This window comes from Loxodonta africana, chromosome 3 (assembly GCF_030014295.1).
Source record: "Loxodonta africana isolate mLoxAfr1 chromosome 3, mLoxAfr1.hap2, whole genome shotgun sequence".
NCBI lineage: Eukaryota > Metazoa > Chordata > Mammalia > Proboscidea > Elephantidae > Loxodonta > Loxodonta africana.
Genome location: NC_087344.1, coordinates 162,233,891 through 162,251,116, shown reverse-complemented (window position 1 = coordinate 162,251,116; position 17,226 = coordinate 162,233,891). Strand labels below are relative to the sequence as shown.

Sequence of the window (17,226 nt, the reverse complement as noted above, 5' to 3'; positions counted from 1 at the left end):
AAAAGCTTTTGATAATTCAGTACTGTATATACCATCCTTTGTCTCTGTAAAAAACAAAACTGGGAAATCTCAATTTCAGAAAAATAAGCCCTATTATTTTATATAAAAAATTATTGTATTAAATCCTCTACTTTGGCCCATAAAGCCCTTAATTTACTAAGAGATTATGTTTGAAGAACTTAGAAAAAATAATACTATTGAAAAAATAAGTGGTTAAATAATCACTTTTGTTTCTCTCTCTCCCTCAAACATTCCCTCTCCCAAAGAAGGATGATAAGGAAAAATTTCACAACTTGTGAAAGCTTATTTCTGGGCACTTTTAAAAGATTTGCAGGTTGATAACACTGGTTCTTTTTCTTTTTTCTTTTTTTTTTTTTTCATTATTTTCACCTTTTATTCAGAAAGGAAAACTAAAGCATTGAGAGGTTAGGAAACTTTGTGCTCAAAATCACTTAGCAAGTAAACAGACAGCTGGTATTTGAACCCACGCCTTTCTTTCTTTCTTTTTCTATTTAGAAAAAAAAATTTTTTTTGACATTGGTTCTTTATGACTTCAGTAACATATGACTTCCTTTACTTTGATGGAGGTATATTTTCAAGGTACCCTCCATACACTTAGCAATCTTACCCATTGTTGTTGAGTCAATTCTGACTCTGACTCATAGCAACCCTATAAGACAAAGTAGAATTGCCCCACAGGGTTTCCAAGGGTGTAAATCTTTACAGAAGCAGACTGCCACATCTTTCTCCCTCTAGAGGCTGGTGGTTTGAAATGCTGACCTTTCAGTTAACAGCCAGGGGCTTAACTGCTGCGCCACCAGGGCTCTTAGAAATCTTAGGGACTCAAATTGAACAAAGAAAGATATGAAATACAAAGAGAATGGAAAACAGAGAGATATTCCTAAGTCATTAATTTCATCATTTTACCAAATGTGGGTATTATCTAAACAGAACTGCTGTAAGCATCAAATGAGATACTTGTCAAAAAGCATCCAGCACAATACCTGGATGCTTAAAACTCTTTGATGAGTAATGGGATATATGTTCGCCTACATTTTCCACCTCTCACGTTTCTTGGGAAGTTGCTTTCCCAGTTGTAATGTGTGCTGCCACCAGGTGGGGACCTGTATAACTGGTTGAAAAGGAAGAAACAGGAATATGCTGCAAATTACTGTTTTTACAGGGTATTGTATGAGCTGTTGCATCCTTTAGGTGTGATTGTGCAAAACTTTTGTCTCTTTTGACTTTTGTACAGCAAGATAAAGACTTGTAAGTATATTTCCCAAGTTCCTGTGTATTATTTAGAAGTTGTCTCTCACGATAATTCCATGTTCGCATGAATACTTCATTTTCAGGTGCCATATATTGTATGTACCTGTTAAGGGATCTAGAAGGTGATGCAGAGTCCAGAGGGACATATGTGCCCTACATAATATTATTCAAAATCTATATTACCCATCAAAAATTCAGATACACTCAGTGATTCCACATGTATTCCATTAATGAAAAAATAGTATGTAAACAAAAAAATTTTTTAAATTTCGTACATGAAAGATTAAATCTGAACCTACAAAGAATTAATACCAGAACTGGAAGAGAAGGAAAGTAAGGAGGAAGACAAAGAAACCCACTACAGTTAAATATATCAATGGTGGTAGTAAAAGATTTGGGGAAGGGGATGGATACAGCATACTTCAGTAGATTTTACTCCTCTGAGGGGTAAGAAAGAAGATGTTGTTGTTGTTAGGTGCTGTCGAGTTGGACCCAGCTCATAGTGACCTTGTGTAAAACAGAACGAAACACTACCCCGCCTGTGCCATCCTCATAATTGTTGCTACGCTTGAGCCCATTGTTGCAGCCACTGTGTCAGTCCATGTGGTTGAGCACCTTCCTCTTTTTCACTGACCCTCTACTTTACCAAGCATGATGACCTTCTGGTGTCTCCTGACAACACGTCCAAAGTACATGAGACAAAGTCTCACCATCCTTGCTTCTAGGGACCATTCTGGCTGTACATCTTTCAAGACAGATTTTTCCATTCTTTTGGCAGTCCATGGTATATTCAATATTCTTCACCAACACCATAATTCAAAGAGATCAATTAGTCTTTGGTATTCCTTATTCGTTGTCCAGCTTTTGCGTGCATATGAGGCAATTGAAAATACCATGACTTGGGTCAGATACACCTTAGTCCTTAAAGTGATATTGTTGGTTTGTTACAGTTTAAAGAAGTCTTTTGCAGCAGATTTGCCCAGTGCAGTACGTCGTTTGATTTCTTGACTGTTGCTTCCGTGGGCATTGATTGTGGATCCAAGTAAAATGAAATCCTTGACCACTTCAATCTTCTCTCTATTATCATGGTGTTGCTTATTGGTCCAGTTGTGAGGATTTTTGTTCAATTCGTCTTCACTTTCAGCAAGCAAGGTTGTGTTGTCTGCATATCACAGGTTGTTAACAAGTCTTTCCCCAATCCTGATGCCCTTTTCTTCTTGATATACTCCAGCTTCTCTGATTATTTGCTTAGCATACAGACTGAACAAGTATGGTGAAAGGGTACAACCCTGATGCACGCCTTCCCTGCCTTTAAATCACGCAGTATCCTCTTGTTCTGTTCAAACAACTGCCTCTTGGTCTATGTACAAGTTCCTCATGAGCACAACTAAGTGTTCTGGAATTCCCATTTTTCGCAATGTTATCTATAATTGGTTATAATCCACACAGTTGAATGTCTTTGCATAGTCAATAAAACGCAGATAAACACCCTTCTGGTATTCTCTGCTTGCAGCCGAGATCCATCTGACACCAGCAATGATATCCCTTGTTCCACATCCTCTTCTGAATCCAGCTTGAATTTCTGGCAGTTCTCTGGCAATGTATTGATGCAACTGCTTTTGAATGGTTTGCAGCAAAATTTTACTTGTGCATGGTATTAATGATATTATTCAATAATTTATGCATTTTATTGGATCACTTTTCTTTGGAATAGGCATAAATATGGATCTCTTGCAGTCAGTTGGCCAGGTAGCTGTCTTCCAAATTTCTTTGCATAGGTGAGTGAACACTTCCAGCGCTGCATCTGTTTGTTGAAACATCTCAGTTGGTATCCCATCGATTCCTGGATCCTTATTTTTCACCAGTGTCTTCAGTGCAGTTTGGACTTCTTTCTTCAGTACCATGGATTCTTAATCATATGCTAGCTCCTGAAATGATTGAACATCGAACAATTTCTTTTTGGTACGGTGATTGCGTATTCCTGCCATCTTTTTTTTACGCTTCTTGCATCATTTAGTATTTTGCCCGTAGAATCCTTCAATACTGAAGCTCCTAGCTTCAATTTTTTCTTCAGTTCTTTCAGTTTGAGAAATGCCAGGCATGTTCTTACCTTTTGGTTTTCTAACTCCAGGTCTTTGCGTATATGATTATAATACTTTGTCTTCTCAAGCTGCCCTTCGAAATATTCTGTTCAGCTCTTTTACTTCATCATTTGTTCCTTTCACTTTAGCTACTCGACGTTCAAGAGCAAGTTTCAGAGTCTCTTCTGACATCCATTTTGGTCTTTTCTTTCTTTTCTGTCTTTCTAATGACCTCTTGCTTTCTTCAGGAATGATGTCCTTGATGTCATTCCACAACTCATCTGGTTTCGGTCATTAGTGTTCAGTGCATGGTAATGCATTGAATTGTGTCCCCCAACAATATGTGTCGACTTGGTTAGGCCATGCGTGGTTGTCCTCCATTTTGTGATTTTCCTAGGTGTTATGAATCATAATCTCTGTGGTTAAAAGGATTAGGGTGGGATGTATCACTCTTGCTCAGGTCACATCCCTGATCCCCTATAAAGGGAGCTGCCCCGAGGTGTGGCCTGTACTACCTTTTATCTTACAAGAAATAAAAGGAAAGGGAAGCAAGCAGAGAGTGGGGACCTCATACCACCAAGACGGCAGTTCAGGAAGCAGAGCGCATCCTTTGGACCTGAGGTTTCTGCAATGAGATGCTCTCAGACCAAGGGAAGATTGATACATCACAAGGACCTTCCTCCACAGCTGGCAGAGAGAGAAAGCCTTCCCCCGGAGCTGGTGCCCTGAATTCAGACTTCTAGCTACTAGACTGTGAGAGAATAAACTTCTCTTTGTTAAAGTCATCCACTTGTGGTATTTCTGTTATAGCAGCACTAGGTGACTCAGACATGCTTCAAATCAATTCTTGCGATGGTCTCTAAATTCACTTGGGATATACTCAGGGTCATACTTTGGCTCTTGTGGACTTGTTCTAATTTTCCTTAACTTGAACTTACACAAGAGCAACTGATGGTCTGTTCCACAGTCAGCCCCTGGCCTTGTTCTGACTGATGATATTGAGCTTTTCTATTGTCTCTTTCCACAGATGTAGTCGATTTGATTCCTGTGTAATTCCATCCGGCGAGGTCCACATGTATATCGCCATTTATGTTGTTGAAAAAAGGTATTTACAAGAAGTTGTTGTCTTGCAAAAGTCTGTCATGCAATCTCCAGCATTGTTTCTATCACCCAGGCCATATTTTCCAACTACCTATCCTTTGTTTCCAACTTTCGCATTCCAGTCACCAGTAATTATCAGTACATATTGATTGCATGTTTAATCAATATGAGACTGCAGAAGTTGGTAAAAATCTTCAGTTTTCTAATCTTTAGCATTAGTGATTGGTATGTAAATTTGAACGATAGTCGTAGTAATTGGTCTTCCTTGTAGGTGTATGGATATTATCCTATCACTGACAGTGTCATACTTCAGGATAGATCTTGAAATGTTCTTTTTGATGATGAATGCAATGCCATTTGTCTTCAATTTGTCATTCACAGCATAGTAGACTATATGATTGTCTGATTCAAAACAGCCAATACCAGTCCATTTCAGCTCAGTAGGATTTCGATGTTTATGCAGTCCATTTCATTTTTACAATTTCCAATTTTCCTAGATTCATACTTCATACATTCCACGTTCCTAGTATTAATGGATGTTTGCAGCTGTTTCTTCTTATTTTGAGTTGTGCCACATCAGCAAATGAAGGTTCTAAAAGCTTGACTCCATCCATGTCATTAAGGTCAACTCTAAGGAGGCAACTCTTCCCCAGTCGCGTTTTGAGTGCCTTCCAACCTGAGGGGCTCATCTTCCAGCACTATATTAGATAGTGTTCCAGTGTTACTCATAAGGTTTTCACTGGCTAATTTGTTTCAGGAGTACCACTAGGTCCTTCTTCCTAGTCTGTCTTAGTCTGGAAGCTCAAGTGAAACCTGTCCACCATGGGTGACCCTGCTGGTATTTGAATACCAGTGACACAGCTTCCAGTATCACAGCAACACGCAAGCCACTACAGTAGGACAAACTGAGAGACGCATGGGGAGAAAGACGAGAGGAAAAATACTTCAGTTAAATAGTTCACACAGTAGGAGCAAAATCATCCCATCAGCCCAGATGACTTGATTGTAACCCAAGTGGGCTAGGAATAGAGTAAGGATGTATTACACAAACACTATCTGAAATCTGAGGAATGCTTACATTCAGTCTGTTTCATTGACCACTTCTCAATAGATTAGAACAACATGAGCTATCTTTTTTCCATGTGGGCCAATTCAGGAAAAATAAAAATGTTTATGAAGCACATTTTTTTTCATTCAAAATTTAAATATATTTTCAGTAAAAAAATTATAATTCATATTATCTCCTTTATAAAAGGGAACCAATTAAAAAATTTGTGCTGCTTTTTAAGTAGGTAAAATGTTCAAATCTAGGTATGTTTGGGAAGAACCAACATGAAGGCAACTCACTAATATGTCATCCTAATATTAGATCACAGACTCTACCTTAAAGTTAGAGCATTCATTACTCAAGTACTCACTGAGTTAGAGAAAAAGAAGAAGCTGGGAACATTTGTGTTCTGGGTGCTTTTTTCATAGGTTACACAGTATGCTATATGAATTTTTTGCACTAAGTGATTTTATAAGAATCATATTTTTTTGATATTATAACATTTTAAAGCTTAGAGTTAATTTAATCAAAAATTCTATGGCTGAAAAAACTGAAATCCAGAGATTCTAGTTAAACATTTTGCCAAGATGAGATAGGGATCTGTCTACCAAAATCTTGCATTGTTTTTTCCTCAGGGATAATATTACCTCCTGGGCAACTGGCTGCCCAGCAATGTTACATTTTCGAGTTTCCTTTGCAATTTAGATATTGACATGTCTCTAAGTTCTCTTAAAGGGAATGTGAGTGGAAGTGATACTGCCACTTCCAGGCCACTGCCACGCCTCCTCTACGATTTTCTTCATCTTCCTGTCAGGTGCACTCTGGTTGTGGCAGGAGCCCAATTTTTACTATGTAAATAAGGGCCATCCTTTTTTAGAGATTAGTCTTTTCTGAAGACATGTCCAAAGTAAGCAATATGAAGTTTTGTCATTCTCACTTCTAAGCATCATTCTGGTTTTATTTCTTCCAAGACTGATCTTGTTTGTTCTCCTGGCAGTCCGTTGTATATTCAGTATTCTCCACCAACACCACAATTCAAGTGCATCAGTTCTTCTTCTGTCTTCTTTTTCATTGTCCAACTTTTACACTCAGTTGATTGAAAAGACCACAGCTTGAGTCAGGCTCACCTTAGTCATCAGAGTGACATCTTTGCTTTTTAGAACTTTAATGGGGTTTTTTGCAGCAGAAAAAAATTCAAGTTGTGTGAGATTTCGTCCTACTTGGATCAACAATGAAGATCCCTGATGACGCAGTGGTTAAGCACTCAGCTGTTAACCAAAAAGTCGGCAGTTTGAGCCCACCAGCCACTCCAGGAGAGAAAGATGTGACAGCCTGCCTCTGTAAAGACTGCAGCCTCGGAAACCCTGTAGGGGGCAGTTCTACTCTGCCCTATAGGGTTGCTTTGAGTTGGAATTGGCTCAACAGCAACAGATTTACAGGATCAACAATCAACGCCCATGGAAGCAGCAGTCAAGAAGTCAAATGAGGTATTGCATTGGGCAAATATACTGCAAAAGACCTTAATAATTTGATTACCTAGCTTTATTTTCCATGTATGTTAGGCAAGTCAGGCCTATGTGAGATGTTAAGAGGTAGTTGAGGTCAGATTGCATGGAAAAGAAATGTAATGACCTATGCATGCAACTTTAAATCATATTTAAATTTGCATTTCTTATACTGTAAATGAGTAATTTAGATAGATTTTTTTTTTTTAACTGCTGGAAAATGACACACATACCAAAATTCAGAAGGGAGCTGGAGTTACTTGACTGAACAGATTCTGCAGGTTTGCTTGGTGGGGAGGAGTTACAGATACCTAGAATCAAAAGAAAAAAACTTGAGGGGAAGAATGAAGACAGGCTCAGATTACCATTGATCAGATCACATAATTATTGACATTAAACATTTCCTCCAGAGTAATTAATACCCCCAAATAAATACATCACTGTTAAATGTAACAAAATATAAATTAAAAAAGGCTTGAAACTTTATAATCTCATTTTTTTTTAATGGTTTCTTTTCTTTGCAAATAGGTTATATAATAAAGACTAACACCAAAGAGACTTGCCAAAGGATTCGGGAATAAGATCCGTGATATCATGAGTCAACTTATTTTGGGATTCACATTTTGCTTTTGGACTACATTCTATTTTGCACTCTGACCACTCTTAATACACTTCTAAACCATTTGTTCTCCACATTCATTCATCTATGGGTTCATGAAGATTTTTCTTACTCCTGGAATATCTTTCTTCACTCTACTTTCCAGCCTACACTTCTCCCATTATAGATGGTTCTGAGTTAGGCCCATAATCTCTCAGAAGCATTGTTCTATTGTTTTGTTTTGCTATTTTAGCTGGTTATACGTAGGCTTAAAGATTTTTTTTTTCTTCTCAGCACTTTAATATACTCACATATCAGTTTTTGCCCAATTCTGAAAATAATACATTGAGAACTTGGTCCACATTTTGCATGTGCAGTGAAAACAGATAATTTCACATTTGTATAAGCTTTCTAAGAACAGGTAAATGGGGAAAAATTATTAAATATTTTCATTTTAGATTTTTAACACTTTCAAATGCAGATGAGGAGTACATACATGTTTGTGCATTGTGTGTATGTTGTATGCATAACCAAGCACACATAGACTCCTGGTGCTAGGATTCTAGAAACTCACTCCTCTACCTTCCTGGAGTGACTAGAGCACATAGTGAATTTCAATCAGATTCAATTAAAGTATGTATTTATTGAATATCTAGTATGTACCAAGCATTGGGCTAGGCTTTGAAGATCCCACTGCCATCAAGTAGATTTTGTCTTATAGTGACCCTATAGGGCAGAGTAGAACTGTCCCATAGGGTTTCCAAGGCTGTAAATTATAGAAGGAGACTGCCACATCTTTCTCCCGTGAGTGACTGGTGGGTTTGAACCACCAACCTTTTGGTTAGCAGCCAAGCACTTTAACCACTGTACCACCAGAGCGCCACACATTGAAGACAGAGACATGAATAAGAAGTGGGTAAAAGTGAAAAAGTTCAGGAGATATCAATCATTTCTATATTACATTTCTCTCAGGGGCGGAAAAATTGCCCATCAATGGAATATTGGCTTTTGTACAAAAGGAGGCAAAGATTCAGCACATATATAGCAGAGGAAACTGCTGTTTTGCATATTGGCTTGTCATAGATATTTTTATTTGCCCAGCATGTAATAGAGCTTGAATTTTCCTCTAGGAAGCCACTCCTCCACAAATCTCAGTTTCTATGCTTCCAGTGGAGCGGATTTTACCCTAAGATCAAGGAGCTGACCTATTAGGGCTGATTTTTAGTTGGTACATTGACATGGTTCTATCTCTTGTTTAGGACTGACATTAACAATTCTTAAGTATGAGATATAGCACTGTCCTGCTTAATCAGAGCTTTGAATACACTGGCAATAAATTAGTCCAGGGATGGGCAAATGAACCAAGCCAACGCAACCAGACCCAGTCAGTGCTAGTCATGGGACTTTTGCTTGAGCAACCAGGAAAGAGTTAATTTTTTTCCATTATAAGACTGAAACTACATGGGAAAAACCTGCGTGTGAATGAACCAACACAGTGCAACAAAGCCAAGAGATATGGAATGAGAAATTAGGTCCTGATGACATCATTCAAACCCTTGATTACAAACCAACAAATTCCCCTTTACTATTTAAGCCATTTTATGTTTTCTCCAAGAGCGGGCATTGTGACTGATTACTACTTGTGTTACCCTATAATTCATCCTCTACAGAGCAGCCAGAGTATGATCTATGACTTCCCATTGCATTTAGAATAAACTGTAAACTGCTTAACATGACCTATAAGTATCTAACTCCTTCCTCTCCCCTTCCCCCCATCTTTTCAGTCTCACCTTACTCCTCTCTACTCTTTACTTACTACCCTGCAGCTACAGTGACTTCCTTTGAATTCCTATAACATACTGTTATGGTTTGAATTGTGTCCCCAAAAAATAGGTATTGTAAATCCTAACCTTATACCTTTGGTTATAGTCCCATTGGGAACTGGTTGCCTTTGTTATGTTAATGAGAAAGAACTAGCGTACTCTTTGTTATGTTAATGAGAAAGAACTAGTGTACAGTGTGTTTTAAGTCAATCTCTTTTGAGATATAAAAGAGATTAAACAAGCAAGCTAGCAAACGGAAATGGAAGAAGAGAGCCACCATGAAGATTGCCCAGGAGCAGAAGCTCAAAAGGGACAAGGACCTTCTCAAAAACTGACAGAGAAAGCCTTCTCCTAGAGCCGGCACCCTGAATTCGGACTTCTAGCTCCTAACTGTGAGAAAAAAATTTGTTTGTTAAAGCCACCCACTTGTGATATTTCTGTTATAGCAACACTAGATAACTAAGGCATATACCAAACTCTCACATCTCAGAGCTTTTGTATCTGGAGTGCTCTTCTCCCCATTCTTCGCCTAGCTGGCTCACCTTTCATGCCTCAGAATTGTCACTTCCTTAGAGAGGGCTTCCTGAACCACTAAAGAGGGTTCTCTTTGTTATTTTCTCTCATAATTACCCTCTTGATTTCCTTGATAGCATTTATCACAATGCATTATTATGTATATGTTTGTGAATTTACTTGTTAATGTCTGAATGTCTTCCTAGGCTTAAGTTCCACAAAGTCAGGGCCCATGTCCTGTTCATTATCATATACCCAGTGCCTTGCAGAATACCTGATGCATAGAAGGCACTCAATGAATATTTATTGAATGAATTAATGACATTAGGTAGGCCTAGATGCTAGTGTAAATAACAGATGAAGAATCCTAATTTCTTAAAAAGTGAGGCGACTTTATCTACAGACCAAGTTAAGGCAATACAGGCTAAAAGGAGGAGTCCTAAGTGGCACAAACAGTTAAGCACTAGAGTACTGGCCAAAAGGTTGGTGGTTCGAACCCATCCAGAGGTACCTTGGAAGATAGGCCTGGCCACCTGCTTCCAAAGGCCAGAGCCTTGAAAACTATGGAGCAGTTCAAGTCTGCACACATGGGGTCACCAGAAGTCAGAATCAACTCAATGGTAACTAACGACAACAGGCTGAAAGAACGTCCAGAGTTATGGAGCCATGAGCAGAAGACGCATACACAAGCATAGGCATATCCAGGTCAATTTGTTTTTGGGGGCCAGTTCTTCATTTAAGGGCAAAATATCAAAGAATCAAGGAGGCTGAGAAATGGAAGTACAGCACTGCCTAGATCCAGAAAATAACCTGGGGGCTCTTATCTAGAGATAAGATTGGAAGTCTCTGAGAGTCCAACCATATCTCGAAGCTGTGCCAACCTAAGTCTACCTGAAATTTCTTTATCTTTCTTTCAACTCGAGGGCAGTGGGGTTTTTGTGGGTGGGTTCTTAAATATCCTCAAGACAGAGTTGGAGCTAGGGAAAGAAAACTAGGTGTTTCATAAGCTAAACTGGGCAAACCAATCTTCCGTTTGCTAGTCAAGTCACTCATTTTGTTGTTGTTCGTTTTTGGCTGTTTTATTTCCCATGTTTCTTACTGTAATTTCCTTTTAAAATACTTGAATTCTCTTTTGACCCACCTTAGGGGAAAGGACATATTTTCCAATCATACTTTATCATGATAAGTAAGGAATTATTACATTTCAGAGATCAGGTGTGATGGCAGACTAGCTCAAGAATCTGGAGTTTATGGATAGAAAGAAAGAGTGAAAATACAGAAGAAAAGAGTAAGATTCATCTATAAACCTTCTTACTTAGGCTATACCTTAAATCAAGTTTTCTCAGTGCTCTTTGTCCTTCCCTATATACCAAAACCCAAACCCATTGCCATCAAATAATTCTGACTCATAGTGACCTATGGGTTTCCAAGGAGCATTATAGGGTTTCCAAGGAGCCCTACAGGACTTCCAAGGAGCGGCTGGTAGATTTGAACTGCCTACCTTTTGGTTAGCAGCTGAGCTCTTAACCACTGCACCCGGTATAATACCAAATACCTTATTGATCCTTCATGATTAGCCAAATGGATCAAATTTGTGAAAAGTATACCACTGTGTTTTATGTGCTTTGTGGTTGTAAATAAGGATTTCTAAGATAATCAGTTTCCCACAGTTTGAGAAGTCTATGGCTTTTATTTTCGTTACAATATAGCAAAGATAGTAAGCAACAGACTTTTATTGCTAATAATATACTTGGTACAAATTGAAACATGTCAATGCTTTGCTTACTTCATAAAATCAGCACATTTGTTTCACAGTATGCTTTGCTCTGACTGTTTTCAAAGAAAATACATCTGAGGTTAGACTGTTGGGAATTTTGAATGACAGCATTTTAGGATGGGTAGAAATTGTCAGACATCTTACTGATTATTATTCCTGTCTATTAAACAAAAAACTTTCCCTCCCCTTACTCCCTGCCCAATATTAACATCATGGAGCCCAGCAAACTACATGGCCTTAGGGAGTCTCTGTTAAGGAATAATACTACTGATTTTTTCACAGGACAGTTATATAAGGAAAAACTACATAATTATGAAAATGGCATATATATTCTAAAAAATAAGTATGAAAAACTTACTTTTTTTCATATTCCGTAAAATTTTCAAACTCTACAAAAATGAAGAAGAAAATGTTAGTTTTTCATATGAAATCCAAAATACTTTCATGAAGTAGACATATAGGTCTCAGCCAAAAAGATTAGCTTCCTAAAATAGCCATGAAAATGAAGAAATTTTCTTATCTTGCAATTTTTAGTTCAATGAAAAGTCTCTCCTTGATCTTATCTTGTTATTTTTCCCCACCCCCAAATTTTACATACTTAGAAATAGAGCTATCAGAATATCAGGGGGAAGAATTAAGTTCCTACTTCCCTTTTTTATTATGACCATTCCAGAACCCACAAGAACTTCTAAAGATAGCTGTGATACATAGCCATTCCCATTCTAGCCAAAAATTTCTACCAATCATACTCAGTACTCAGTTTACTAAGACCAGCTTCCATACAGTTAGCCATGATACTTTCTTCTCCCTTCTTTTAGCAAACCCACGTCCTCTGCCTCCTTTATAGTGAGTCTCAAACTTCTCTCTTTCAGAAACCTATCCTAATTTCTTCTTTATTCAGCATTTCCTCAACATGTATGTTTTTAATCTGTTCCATTAGTGTTTTATTCTCCTTGATAACTCACATGATGTTTGCCATATAGGTATTCTGTTCCACCAGATTAACTATAGTCTTTTCCAGGGCAGGTAGATGTCCTCCAGGACATTTCTGTCTTCCTAACATCTAACAGAAATGTGCTCTTCGATATAGTAGATGGAGCCCTGGTAGTGCAGTGGTTAAGAGTTTGGCTACTAACCAAAAGGTTGGCAGTTTGAATCCACCAGCCACTCCTTGGAAACCCTATGGGGCAGTTCTACTCTGTCTTATGGGGTCATTATATAGAGAGAGAGAGGGTAGATATTGAATAAATTCTTCTTTTGAAAAATTTTATTTACATTTTTCAAACTTTAAAATTCAAAGTCAGAAAGGATAAAAGGGAATATAGTTAAATTTAACCCTCGCGTCCATGTTCCCCATCTCTCCAGTTTCGAACCTGCCCCTGTAGGTAACTGCTGCTGTTAGTTTCTTATTCTCCCAGAGTCGATTATAAATATATAAGTAGAAAATATATATTTCCCTCTTAAGTAAAAGTCAATAAATTATATATAAAGACGTCAAGACTCCTCATTTTATTTTCAGCTCTATAGTATTCCATTATATGGATGTGCCATGATTTATGATTTTACGAGTTCCTCTGATGATTAACGTTTGTGTTGTTGCCAGTCATCTGCCCTTACAGATAATGCTGCAGTGTCTACCCTGGTAGCCTATTTGCAGGATAGATTCCTAGAAGTGAAGCCATTGGGTCAAAGGATATGTGCATTTGTAATCCTGAAAAACAAAACCAAACCAAACCCAGGGCCGTTGCGTCGATTCCGACTCCTAGCGACACTGTAGGACAGAGTAGAACTGCCCCAGAGAGTTTCCAAGGAGCACCTGGTGGATTTGAACTGCCAGCCTCTTGGTTAGCAGCTGTAGCACTTAACCACTACCCCACCAGGGTTTACTGTGCTGAATTGTCCTTTATAGAAGCTGTATTGCTTGACACCCCCACCGACAATGTAGGAGTGTGTAATGGAATGTATGATCAATCTTTTGGCATTTGTCAGTCTGATAAATGAAAAACAGTATGTTCTATGGTTTTAGTTTGCATTTCTCTTATTATGAGTGAAATTGAACATATCAAATGCTTAAAGGCTAGAAGGTGTGTGTTTATTTTTCTTTGAACTATCTGATCCTGTATTTTGCCCATTTTTCTTTTAGGGTTATTCTGTGAATTTCTAGAACTTCTTTATATGCTAGAGAAATAACCTCTTTGCTTATGATGCCAGTTGTAAATACTTTTCTCCAATTCGTTCTTTACTTTTTGATTTTTAAGGTAATTTGGGGGGGGGGCCATGCAGAATTTACTATTACAGTAATTTAACTAAAGTCCTATAAATCTTTTTTTCTTATAGCTTCTGGATTTTGAGTCATCATTATAAAAGTCACTCCCACTCCCAAGTTATAAAGGAATCTTCCAAGTTTTTTTTTTTTTTTAAGTACTTCTATTTTTTTGTGTTCTTGTTTTTTTAATTTAAATATTTTATCCATCTAGAATTGATTCTGGTGTAGGTGTGAGATATGGATCCCACTTTAGTTTTTGGCCCACCCCCCGCCCAGGTGATTATCCAGTTGATACAATATCAGTTATTAAAATGTTCATCTCTTTCCCACAGATTTGAGATGCCATCTTCATCATATACTGAATTCCTAAAAATATTTGGGTCACTTTTCTATACTTTTTGTTCTGTTCTGTTGGTATGTGATTATTTTCATGTACCAGTAACATATGTCACTTTAATTACTGAGGCTTTACAGTGTTTTTCATTGCCCTTTTTTTTATTTTTTCCTTTAGTTCTCTGGCTATTCCTGCTCCTTTTTTTCCCCCCATATGAATTCTGGACTAGTTTGTCTAGTTCTAGGAGAAAAAAGTTAGTATGTTTATTTGGTATGTTTTAAATGTATAAATTAATTTTCGTGAGAAATAAACTCTTAATGAAGTTGTATTTTCTTCTTCTTTTTGGTTTCATTCTATTAATTTTGATTACTATTTAAGACCACCAATCTATTGCGAATATAATTCATCTAATTTTCTATCATGGTGATACGGGAGGAAAACCTTCAGTACTGGAAAGACTCTGGCATGTTTTCTAAAACTCCAATCTTCTTTACCCTACTCCTTGTGAAACTTTTCCCAGGAGTCTTCAATATCTGTTTTGAAGATGTTGAATTTCCTATGGTGTCAGGACAGGTAGTAGAATAAGATTCTACAGATTGGGCCTGCATACCTACAAAACAGACAAGGAAATAAAGAAAAGAAAAAGTGTTTTGTTGCATAGTTCCTTAAGCGTTCAAGTTATATAGGTATATGTTCAGTAATTCTTAGCTTGGCCTTTTTAGACATTATATTTACTATACATTATGGATTTTTTAATGTATTCTTTTCACCTTAATCATTCTTTATATCTTTTTCATTTAGATCCTACTTTATTATTAACCTTTAATGTCCTCATTTTTTAATGTTCTCATCCTTATAACTTTTTTTTTGAGAGACAGTACTGCTACTTACAGTCTTCATCAGCAAGAAGGAAGGACTCTTGGGTTCTTTCTGGGAGTGGAGGTGGTGGGGAAGAAGAATGATCTCGATGTAGATCTATGATAAGAAGAATATATACAGTAAAGCAAAGAAATCCATGAGTTAAAATTCATAAGTCAAGACCCCTTTTAGCTTTGGAGCACTTTTCCAACTATTCAGTATTAGTCTAAACCAAACCAAAAAACCAAACCTATTACCATTGAGTCAATTCCGACTCATAGCAACCCTATAAGACAATGACTAGTACCTCAAGAACTTTGTTCTTCTAGTTCTTTAGCCAACGAGCCTTTGATTCATCAAAAACTCACACCTCACCTACAAAAGTATTCTTCCAAAGAATTTGAACCTAAATTTAATCACGCTTCTAGATCTAACTACCTTTGTATAGGAAATTCTGCAGGTAGAAGAACATGTTAAATAAAACCATGGGGAATACAATCAGCCAAACCCAGAATGTTAGCAGTCTTTAGAACAAATGACCCACTTTCTTGGACAAATAAACAGTGTGAGAAAATATAAAAAGTAAAGAGAACTGTTTTAAAAGATTTAAAAAATATATAAACTAAATGAAGTGTATAGACTGAATCCAGATTCAAATAAGCCCAACTATAAAAAGATTTTTTTTTAGATAATTAGAAAAAATTCAACACAATCTGGATATTAGATAATAAACAAAATTTTTAAAGAGATTTTATTTGAAATACCTTATAAGGGTTATACATCAAGGAGCAGCATTCTGGAACCCTGTCCTCACCTTGCCCTTGACAAAACAAAACTAGCTTGGGAAAACCAAAAATAAATCAATAAATAGTGGAAGTTGTTCTGGAAACCTTGGTGTCTCCTGAGGTGAATTACTCTAAACTTAATGAGCATTTTTACAGTATAGATTCTTAGAGCTAAATGTCATCTAAAGCCAAAGGAAATTTTATTTTTACCTGAGTTGGGACTACGAAGTTTTACACTCTAAAAAGGAAAAGGAAAAAGTGAGACAAGAATATGTACATAAATCTATTCAAATTCGAAGCAATTAATGATATAGTTGAAATTATATTTCATATACTTATTGAGATAGTAGGAAACCCTGGTGGCGTAGTGGTTAAGTGCTATGGCTGCTAACCAAAGGGTCGGCAGTTTGAATCCACCAGGCACTCCTTGGAAACTCTATGGGGCAGTTCTACTTTGTCCTATAGGGTTGCTATGAGTCGGAATGGACTCAACGGCACTGGGTTTGGTTTTTGGTTTGTTATTGAGATAGTTATAAAATATAGACCCTATTTTTCATAATTCATAACTGTGCTGAATTATGAAAAATCATCCTTAACTCTTATCAAAAAGCCAAAACCCAAAACTATTGCCGTCAAATCAGTTCCGACTTGTAGTGACCCTATAGAACAGAGTAGAATTGCCCCATAGTGTTTCCAAGCAGCAAGCACCTGGTGGATTTGAACTGCCAACCTTTTGGTTAGTAGCCATAGCACTTAACCACTACACCACTAGGGTTTCTTTAACCTTTGCAGGGATTGTTATATCCATTAGTCCTCAATGGATCCCCTCTGAGTTATTTATTTTCTTTCTACTTAGAAAATTTCCCTGAAAATTCAATTAGAGGTTAGTTGTTGAAATTGAATAGTTATTTTACGACATTGGAAAGGGTGTGATTGTCTTTTCTCTTGGAGCTAAGATAAAGATCAATACATGTGTGCATATTATTAACAATAATAATAACAATTATTAGTACATTAAATTGGCAATTTTAAAAGTTAGAAGAATAGTTGCCTACCATACAATTGTAGGCACTTTTAAACGTTTATTTAGTTAATTATTTTTCTGACATCTGAAATTTTAAGATGATTGGTCTGTAAAATATATAGAGATGCATAATAGATTGTTAGAAGTAATAGATTTTTCTTCCAGAAGCAGGAAACATTATTCCAAAAGGTTAATCTTAATAGGCACATCTCTCATTCAAAAAATTACTCCCAAAACCAAA

General features: G+C 37.0%; 1 protein-coding gene across 4 annotated transcripts in view; it reads right to left on the bottom strand.

Moving 5' to 3' along the window:
• PTPN22 (protein tyrosine phosphatase non-receptor type 22) overlaps nt 1-17,226 on the bottom strand; it is a 56,626-nt gene that overhangs the window by 1,347 nt on the left and 38,053 nt on the right. For all 4 annotated transcript variants that reach the window (XM_023547489.2, XM_003409591.3, XM_023547488.2 and 1 more), the window contains 5 exons: nt 16,172-16,199; nt 15,210-15,293; nt 14,813-14,928; nt 12,077-12,107; nt 7,241-7,318 (listed from right to left, as the gene is read on the bottom strand). In XM_023547489.2, the coding sequence (XP_023403257.1) occupies nt 7,241-7,318; nt 12,077-12,107; nt 14,813-14,928; nt 15,210-15,293; nt 16,172-16,199 (337 nt within the window). The remainder of the gene's footprint in view (nt 1-7,240; nt 7,319-12,076; nt 12,108-14,812; nt 14,929-15,209; nt 15,294-16,171; nt 16,200-17,226) is intronic.